The 10,078-nt window shown below is 51.2% G+C and overlaps 1 protein-coding gene across 3 annotated transcripts in view; it reads left to right on the top strand.

The window, feature by feature from the left end:
* Positions 1 to 1,602: 1,602 nt before the first annotated feature.
* Positions 1,603 to 10,078, top strand: part of VAV3 (vav guanine nucleotide exchange factor 3) — a 352,243-nt gene continuing 343,767 nt past the window's right edge. For 2 of the 3 annotated variants that reach the window (XM_072834755.1, XM_072834754.1), the window contains exon 1: positions 1,604 to 1,871. In XM_072834755.1, coding sequence (XP_072690856.1) covers positions 1,668 to 1,871 — 204 coding nt within the window. In that variant the 5' untranslated portion in view covers positions 1,604 to 1,667. Of the gene's footprint in view, positions 1,872 to 10,078 lie in introns of all 3 variants that reach the window. The other variant, XM_072834756.1, reaches the window with a different exon arrangement.

The following is a 10,078-nucleotide window of genomic DNA, read 5'->3' as shown; positions in this document are numbered from 1 at the left end:
CCAAAATTGTAGTTTAGGAAACATGGTGCCATTGATGTAATCTGGATTGAACACAAGGGGAAATTGCTGGGGAAGGATGCATGTGAGGAAAGGAAATCCTCCAGCTGATTTATTGTTTAACACCCGTTACACAGGGTGCTACGATTTTCACAGGCTAATGGAAAAGGACACAATCCCTGTCCTTAACAGATCAGATATACTTAAAATTTTTTTTCACCTTCGAACGAAATCAGATGGGTTCATAATAGAAAATTTGAGCTACCGAAGTGCCCTACACTAAGAAAAATCTAAAATCCCATTTCATTTTTTGTCTTTATTTTCAAGATTTAAAATACTACATCTGGAAAGGGAGAGCCACGATCACATGTACAGAACAGGGCGAGTTCAACGTGCTAGGCTCTTGCCATCAACAGCTTAAACATGGTTTCTGGTTTTGAGGGGCAGTGGGAGTAAAACGGGGCACCCGGGAGCCCAAGGACGGAGGGGACGTGCCTGCGCCTCCGGGTCAGCTCCGGGGTCCCGGGGCCCCGCACCGCGCTCGGCCGGCCGGCCTCGGCGCATGCGCGGTCGGCTGCCTGCGCTCCGGGCGCCCCGCGGGCCGCTGTCTGCCGCCGCCCGCGGGGCCGGGGGCAGAGCGGGCGCGGGGCGCGGGGGCGCGGCGGGGCGCGGGGTGGGGCGCAGGCGTCTCCGCACACTTTCCCGGTGTCCAAACACCCTTCCCAGCAACTAACTCGGAGACCGGGGACTTCTCCGCAGGAAGAGGGTTTAGAGGCCAGGCCGGGTAGGGGTGGGGGCGCCGATCCGTGGAACTTCAAGCGCTGCGTCCTCGAGGTGCCCTGGGCCCTTGTATCACTTCCTGGGGAGTCCTGGGGCCCCGACCGTCTTTCGCTGCCCTCGGACCCTTTAATAGAACGGCCGTCGCCCTCGAGGCGGGGGTCCGGCGCGAAGTCCGCAGGGTTGCGGTGCTCAGCCCCCCTCCCCGCTCCCCAACCCGGCGGCCGTCCCGACGGAAGACCTCCGGGCGCGCGCGTGTGTGCGCGTGTGTGTGCCCGCGCGCGTGTGTGCGTGTCTGTGTGTGCCCGCGTGCGCCCGCGCGTGTGTGCGTGTGTTTGTGCGCGCGCGTGTGTGCGTGTCTGTGTGTGCCCGCGTGCGCCCGCGCGTGTGTGCGTGTGTTTGTGCGCGCGCGTGTGCCCGCCTGTGTGTGCGCGTGCGTCCGTGTGTGTCTCCGCGCGTGTGCACGGGGGCGCTCCTCCAACCTGCGGGCTCGAGGTGGGCGGGGGCACCGGGTCCCCCCTCCCCCCCGCCCCGACCCCAGGCGCCCCCGGGGACTGGCGGCCGGCGGCGGGCCGGCCGGCGCGCTGGGCATGCTCAGTCGCCGGGCGCCGGGCTCGCGAGTCGGAAGCCTGTGCGCCGCCGCCGCCGCCGCCGCCGAGCCGGCCGGGGCGCACGGAGAGCGCGCGGGACTCGCTGCAGCGGCGGCCGGGCGGCGGAGCAGCCGGGCGGGGACCCGAGCCGAGCCCCGCGCGCAGCCCCCGAGCCGGCCGCCCCCGCGCCCCCGCGCCCCCCTCCGGGCGGGGGCCGGCCGCCGGCGTCGGCGGGGCGCGGAGGAAGCGCGGCCGCAGCGTCGCCGCCTGCCCCGGCCGGGCCGCGTCCCGGAGCCGTCGGGCATGGAGCCGTGGAAGCAGTGCGCGCAGTGGCTCATCCACTGCAAGGTGCTGCCCGCCAACCACCGCGTGACCTGGGACTCGGCGCAGGTGTTCGACCTGGCGCAGACCCTCCGCGACGGGGTCCTGCTGTGCCAGCTCCTCAACAACCTGCGGGCGCACGCCATCAACCTGAAGGAGATCAACCTGAGGCCGCAGATGTCCCAGGTAGGGAGGCCCGCGCCCGCCCCCCGCCGGCAGCCGCCCCCCAGCCAGATCCCCCAGCCGGCAGCACCCCCGCAGCCGGGACCTCCCCCGCCGGCAGCCCCCCCGCCCCCGCGCCGGGACCCCCCCCCAGCCGGGATCCCCCAGCCGGCAGCCCCCCCAGCCGGGACCTCCCCGCCGGCAGCTCCCCCGCCCCCGAGCCGGGACCCCCCCAGCCGGGACCCCCCAGCCGGCAGCGCCCCCCCCAGCCGGGACCTCCCCCGCCGGCAGCCCCCCCAGCCGAGACCTCCCCCGCCGGCAGCCCCCCCGCCCCCGAGCCGGGACCCCCCCCAGCCGGGACCCCCCAGCCTGCAGCCCCCCCAGCCGGGACCTCCCCCGCCGGCAGCCCCCTCGCCCCCGCGCCGGGACCCCCCCCAGCCGGGACCCCCCAGCCGGCAGCCCCCCCCAGCCGGCTAATTTCTTTGTGTAAATGCACACATCTGGGTGCGGGGCTGGGGCCGCCTTCGCCGGGGACCTCGGCCCGACGGGCTGCGGCGCGGGGCCCTGGCCGACGCCGGGTGGGTGCGGGCGGCGCGGGGCCCCTCCTGCGGGCCTCCCGGGCGGCGGCGGCGGCGACCCTCGCCGGGTGCCCGTCCCCTCCTCGGTGCGCTCGGGAGTCGCGCAACAAAAGGAGTTTGCTCCGGCCTTTCTGTCACCGCTGCTGAGGGAGACACTGAGACGATGGGGGTGACTGCGTTTAGTCTGCTCTTTGCTTTGCGGCCCGTCCCCGTGTCTTCTTGAAAGAGGAACCACGACCCGAGGGCGAGCGTAGGAAGCGCAGGGCGTTCCGGGACCGTTACGCGTGCGGCGGCGGCCCTGGGGGCGGCGGGCGGTCCGGGAAGCCCGCGGAGCCGGCGGCCAGCTGGCAGCCGCTGTTTGTGGCGCGCCCGGCCTCCCCAGCGGCGACGGGAAACGAGAAGTTTCGCTAGAGATTGTGCTTCCTTCACCCGGTGCTCGCCCAGGTGGCCCGGTGCAGCCTAGCGCCCAGGGGCCTCCTCCAGGGGTTTCACAGACCGAACCAACTCGGACTCTGGGGGCCGTGCGCATCTGGAGGCAACTCCAAAGTCCCAGCTCCGAGGCGCAGTACTTTCGTGCTTCTGTCAGAAAGGTTCCGTGCAGAAAGATCCTAAACCCCATTCAGCACCTTTGTTTTCTCTCTGTCCTATAGAAAACCGTCCTCAATTTAAGAGGGGGGAGGAGCCCCTCCAAGACACACGTTAGTATCACTAATCCTGAGTGATAGGGCCTCAGCTACCGGCAACTAGAGCACTGCCTTTTACAATGGAACTGACTTCATAGAGTTTAATAATGATGCATTTAAAGTTGGAGCACGCACATTCATCTTCTCTTCTTGATGTCAGCATTTCACCAGAATCCCTGTGCACCCCACGTTCTGCGTCCCTTGCTTGTCCTGTCTGCCTTCAGTCAGCTGGTTAGCAGTCCCCAAGACCGAGCAGGCTTGTAAGTGGTGAGAACCACATGAATTTAGAAGGGCGATAAATTATTTCAGACTTTCCCATAATCCCGGGTGATGATTGCTAAATCTGTGGACCCCTTCAGAGTTGTCTCGATTCTGGATATCCCGTGAAGCAGTCTAACAGACCTTTCCACTGACCTAGAAGTTGCTATTCTGAGCAACGTTCTATAGGGAGCTGCAGTTGGTTGTCCAGTTTTTACAGATCACCATTTTCCGCCTGGCCTATGGTCTCAGGAGACAGTGCGGGTCAGGATGCCTTGGTCCAGCAGCAGGGAATACAGTATTGTGTGCTCTTCCTGAAACTTCAGTTTCCTGGAACCCTCAAAGCTTGTTCAATAAGTTGTTCTCAATAATCAATTTCTCTGGACAGCTGAGGATCTCTCGCTTTTAATCTTCTAACCTTTGTTTGGATGTTAACAATGGATGAAAATCTTTTCAAACGGGTTTTTGCCCTTTGTAGAAGATAGTCAATGTAACTTAATCTTTTTGATCACTGAGGAGCATCATTATAAGCATCATTAATGGAAATTGAGCACATATGTGCTCTAAGAATCCGATTCCCTACTGGGGGTCCCACAATGAACACATCAGGATCCTAGCCCTAAAGGAATTATTATACTGTTCTATCAGAGAAGCCATCAGATTATAAAGAGGTAAACAGCTGAATGACTTTCCTTAGGCTATTTTGCATTTGAATTAATCTGTCCAGTCCTGAGCTTTCTAGTTTCAAATTCATTGCAATTTTCTCTGTAATGTCCTGTGAGGGAGGGCTCCTCTCAAAAGTGAACCTCTGAAGGCTAGTAGTTGGATATGGTGATGTCTGTCTCTGCTTCCTTCTTGGTCCTGGACCACATTGCAGAGAGGGAAGGCAGCCGAACAGCTGCTGGATAGAGGAGTTTGTATTATAGATTGTCATTAAATCCTTAAATGACACTTACTAATGGTTTCATTAAACAAGGTGACCTATTTAGCAGGCCTACAGTGTCAAGCACTTAATAGGTGTTCAGTATTAGTAAAATTATTTAAAATGTTTTTTTTCCTACTGTCATATTAATAGGTTACAATCAAAATTTTAAAATAACTGCAAAATATGTAAACCCCTTTGGGATGATATTTCTACTCCCATCTTTCTAGCTGCTTCTGGTTGGTTTTATAAGACTCCTAACCCCATCAGTGATATTCATATTGTATAGTGAATCACCTAGTAACCTAGCGAAATCCTGACCTGCTTCCCCGGGATACCAGAGAGTTGGGAGAGCTTGGTTCATGTCTCAGAGTTAAAGAATGAATCTCCCAGCAGAGTTGGCAAAGCGGTAGAAGTTTACTAAATAGAGATACAGAGAAAGCTCTCAAAAGTGAGAGGGGTCCTGACAGGGTTGCCATTGAGGGCTTGTCTTTTGTAGGAAACAGACCAGGAACTTGGTAAACTTCTTGTCAATATCAGGGTGGATTTGTCAATATCTTGTCTATAGCTAGAACAAATAAGATGGACTCCTAATTATCATAATAACAAACAAGCTGTTCTTGCAAATGTCATGAGCCCAACAAGGTGTTCCCTTCCCTCTGGTTAATATCTTCTCCATGACATTTCTCTACATCTAGGATTTCTGTGAGTCTAGTCAGGTAGCCGGTGGCATTCTTGTGCCTCTGTGGTTTGAGCAGGGACTTAATGACCTGTGTCTTTGTAGTCTGGTGAGTTTCTACTTAGTAGCCATTAAAGTGGGATACTCCCTGACATTTTGGAGCTAGGGAGCCAGGTTTATTTTTTCTGTTTTTACTGTCTTACCTGTTTTGTTGGGCTGGGCAGGAGCCTGACTCTGGGGCCTTTCCCTTATCTTTTCCTGCCTAGCCCCATCTGCCCCTAACTTGTTCTTACATTGCTAGCAGACTTTATTCTTTATTGAGGCTCCCTGCTCAGTGGGGAGTCTGCTTTTCTCTCTTCCTCTGTTCCTCCACACCTTACCACCCCTCTCCCCATGCTCTCTCTCAAATAAATCTTTTTTTTTTTTTTGAAGTACTACTTTAAAGGCCCTGATTTAGATTTCATTTAAAATGAATTAGAGGGGGATGCCTGGGTGGCTCAGCAGTTAAGCCTCTGCTTTCAGCCCAGGGCGTAATCCTGGAGTCCCGGGATGGAGTCCCACATCGGGCTCCCTGCATGGAGCCTGCTTCTCCCTTTGCCTGGGTCTCTGCCTCTCTCTCTCTTTCTGTGTGTCTCTTATGAATAAATAAATAAAATCTTTAAAATACAGTAAAATGAATTAGAGGTAGACATTCATCAATATTTAGTCACCCATTTAACATGTTCCTTTTATAAAGAATAAGTCTAGATGATTCATGGAAATCCAAGAAACTTGGCATCTGTATATATTGGATTTATTTTTCATCCAAAAGGTTGTTAGGTAGGATAAAAAGCACACAGGCGCTTATCTCCCAGAACTGTTTATCTGTGAGAGTTGTATCAGGAGTGCATTGTGAAAGGGCGTAGGTTATAGCCTTGATGTTGTTTTTAGTGGTTAAGGTCTCTGAATGCATATAACCAACCATAGGTCTATCAATGAGATTATTTTAATCTTAACTATTTTGTAATGGAAAATTTGTTTTAGGATGAGAGTAATACATTTGATGACTTTACTTACTACTGTGTATGGTATAAGTAAACTTTGAATTGTCTTAAAATGAATTATTCAGGCTTTCAACAAATACTTGGTTCTATGTGTCAGGCACTGTTACAGATACTGGCTTGGAGCAATACACAAAGGCCACAAAATTCCTGCCCTAAAAGGATTTATACCTTAGTGGGGGAGATGGACAACAGAGAAATAAATGACTATATAGCATGTCCTATGAGGAGACTTCAACCCCGTAAGGGACTAGAGCAAAATGTGATTGTTTCATAGAAGGTAGTCAGGAAGGGCTTCTCTGAGGTGGTGACAATTGAGTAGGGACATGAAGAGAGTAAGGGAATGCAGGAATATGGATGTTTGAAAGATTTTCACTGGCAGAGGGAATACCAAGGGCATAGGTCTTGAGGTCAATTACATGCTGTGTACACTGGAGGAATATAGCAAGGCCACTGTGGCTGGAGGAGAGTGAGTGTAGGAAGGAGTGGCCATGGTGAAGTCAGAATATGGGAGCCAGATTTTTAAGGCTAATGTGTCCTTGTAAAGACTTTGATTTTTCACTCTGAGTGAAATGGGAGGGCTCCTGACCTTTCAAAAGGGTCACTCTGGCTGTGTGCTGAGAGTAGATTATAGAACAGCAAGAATGGAAGCAGTCAGGCTAATACAGTCCCTCCAGCAAGAGATGAAGGCAAGATCTGACCAGAGTGATAGCAGAGCAGATGGTGAGAAATAGTTCAGTTCTGCGTATGTTTTGAAGAAAGAGTCAGCAGGACTTCTTCGTGTTGGAGACCACATAGGTGTATGAGAAGAAGAGCCAAGAATGACTCCAAAATTTTGGCCTGGGAAGTTGGAAAGATGGAGTTGCCCTTACCGAGATGGGGAAGACTGGAGCAAGGATAGCTTTTGGTGGATGTCTGAAGAGAGCGGGGAGGTGTGAAACCAGCTATGTTTGAAATGCCCTGTAGACGTCTCGGTGGAGATGCTGAGCAGGCAGTGGAGAAGGTGGGTTGTAGGTGTGAATTTTGGAGTCATCAGTGTAGAAGTGGTATTTAAAATCATGAGTCCGGGTGATCTCACCTAGGGAGAAGTGTAGAAAAAAGGTCAAAGGAGTGAGCCACTGGCCTTGCCCATGTGTCAAGGGTAGAAGGATGAGAACCTATAAAGGAGTTGAGAGGGAATGGCCATGAGGCAGGAGGTGAAATCAGCAGAGTGTGGTTTCAGGAGACCAAGTGAATAAAGTTTTTCTGGGAGATAGCATTTGGGATGTCTGCTCACTCTGCTGATGGGTCAAGTAAAACGAGGATGGACTGTCAAAAATGAAATTGCTTGGTGATTTGACAGAAGCAAATTTGGTGTGTGGTGGGTAAATACCCCACTGGAGAAGAGCAGCTAGGAGAGGATCAATGCAGACAGCTATACAAGTATAGACCCGTCTCTGGGAGTATGGTGTCTGTGATGGTGGCTATTGGAAAAGACAAGAGATCTTGATAATTATTTTCTTGTCCAATAGAATTTTAATTTTATACTTACTGAAAGCTCTTTTAGTTTTAGATACATATACAAGACTGCTATATGATAAAATGTATATGTAGAAAAAATAAATATATAAGAAAATATAAAATTTCATGTGTTCCTAAAACTTCTCCCTCAGATTGCTCCTCTTCATGCCATTTCCTCTCAGTCATTGATTTCTGTTTTTTACTCTGAGCATCAAGTGTAGGTGATGCAGCATTTCTAAAAGAGTACACCACTATTGTCCTCAGGATTTCCTTCCAAGCTCTAACGTGCAGTTGGATTTTGATGCTGTTACTACTTTTTCAAAAAGGAAAAAACAAAAGAACAAAAAAACCCCTTTATTTTTGCTATATATAACTGTCCGTTTTTTTAAAAGCTAAGATTGTATTAGTTTTAGCATTAGGGTGGGCATTCCAATACGTCTACACTCCTTGCCCCCCAAACACGGGGGTGCTGTGTGAAGATGACTGGGTTATTCTGAGGAGGCAAAAAAGGCAGTCATTGTCCAAAAAGAGTGGTGTGCACAATTACAGCTTTAGTGAATCAGTTCAAAATAATGTCCTTATTAGTCTTCTCAGGAATCAGGAACCTCTTTGCCATTTGTAAGATTATTCTCTGGAATAATCTGTCAGCATAATGTTAAACTTGATACCAATTGATCTTTTCATATAAAGTAGTTAAGTCCTGTTAAGGCATCTTGAGCACTTGTCCTGTAGGCATTCTTGATGACTTACCCTGGGCTCTCTGGGAACCGGAGCCTGGGATAAAGGATAAAGTGCTGAGAGGTCATTGGTGAGGTAGGATCCCATGGCTGCCAGGGTGAGCAAAGTGGGAAAGTATGGGTGGGTTGTTTCTGTTTTGTGGGTGGGGGATAAATGTATCACGTTTGTAATGCAGACACCTTTCAGTAGGGATACCAATTTCCTGGTTTTCACATACAATAGACTCTTTCCCAATTATTTTTCTTAAACTCTCTATGGTATTTGACAGGGCCTCTTCTGTTCCTTCTGAAACCCTCCCTTGGTTCCTACCGCACCGCACATTCCTCATTCTCTCCTCACTTTTACTATCCTCTCCTGTTTCTTCGCTGGTTTTTCTTTAAACATCACATAGAAACTTGTATCGCCTCCTTCATTGTCTTTGTTCGTATTCCCTTTCCCGCGTCCTTTCAGCTCACTGTAACGTTACCTACTTTTCATACCTCGGTGGAGCCCAGATTCATACTGATAGCCTACACCTGCCTGGTGGCATCTCTGTCTCTGTTGGTGCAACCATTTCACGGATTCCAGCGGTGACCATCACAGGATCCGAATTCACTGCAAAGCTCACCCCCAGCAGGGGGAAGGATGAGCGTGATGGGCTCACCTGGGCCTGAGCAAGGCTGCTCCTGCAGTTTAGCCAGGGGAGGAGGTGGCCGGTGACTGCCATGCCAGATAAAGGGTGGGACACACAGGGTAGAGAAGGACAGAAAGTTGGACTTGCTGGAGAGTTGGGATGGACAAGGCTTTGGGGCCTTTCCCACGCAGTGAGAGTTAGGAGTATCTAGAATGAGCCTGTGTTTCAGGCTTGGGTAATGGGGGACTTGTGAGGGGGCGGATAGAGGACGTGCAGATTCAGAGGGAAACAGCACATTCAGTTTGGCTGTGAAGTTTGAAGCTACTGTGAGTTACTTTCTGTATTCCCTGTGTCAAGCATCCTGTTCTCTTACTACTGTTTCTTTCTGGCTTACTCAAACTCCTAAAATCCAACAATCTTTTGAACTCTTGATCCTGTCACCTCTTCACCATCTTCATGTCTTTATTTCCTTCCTCCTTGGCTTAAATACTGCAGGCATTATAATTCTGGCTTCTCTTGATTTGTGGTACTTATTTGAGTAAAGTGCAGCCCTGGTTAAGTCCTACTCCACTTACTCCTGCCTGCATCTTAGCTGTTGGATCTGTTGGAGGAAAACCTAGGACATTCAGACTGTTCTCACTTTAAATTTATGATCCTTAACCTCAGTGGGGCACCCACACTACCCAGCCATCTGATTGCATTTCTCTAGACCAGAGGTTCTCAAAGTATGTGAACCTTTAGGAGGTATATCTAACTCCTATAGTATATCTACCATAGATAGATACCTTTAGGAGTTCCATAGGTCAAAACTCTTTTTTATTATTAAGACATTATTTGCCTTTTCTTCAGTATTCTTTTTTTTAATTTTTAAAATTTATTTATGATAGTCACACAGAGAGAGAGAGAGGCAGAGACATAGGCAGAGGGAGAAGCAGGCTCCATGCACCGGGAGCCCGATGTGGGATTCGATCCCGGGTCTCCAGGATCGCGCCCTGGGCCAAAGGCGGGCGCTAAACTGCTGCGCCACCCAGGGATCCCTTCTTCAGTATTCTCATGGTGTATAGTGAAATCTCCAAAGCCTGCATGACACTGCTCATGTCTTTGCTGTGATGGACCACGGATTATGTGCTTATAGATATTTTAATAGTTTCTCAGTTGAGAATACTAGTATATTAAATGTTGATAGATATAATCCCCATAAACAGAAGCTGCTGGGGGTT

Source organism: Canis lupus, chromosome 8 (assembly GCF_048164855.1).
Source record: "Canis lupus baileyi chromosome 8, mCanLup2.hap1, whole genome shotgun sequence".
Lineage (NCBI taxonomy): Eukaryota > Metazoa > Chordata > Mammalia > Carnivora > Canidae > Canis > Canis lupus.
Note: the sequence above shows the minus strand (reverse complement) of the source record. Positions and strands in the feature narration are given on the sequence as shown.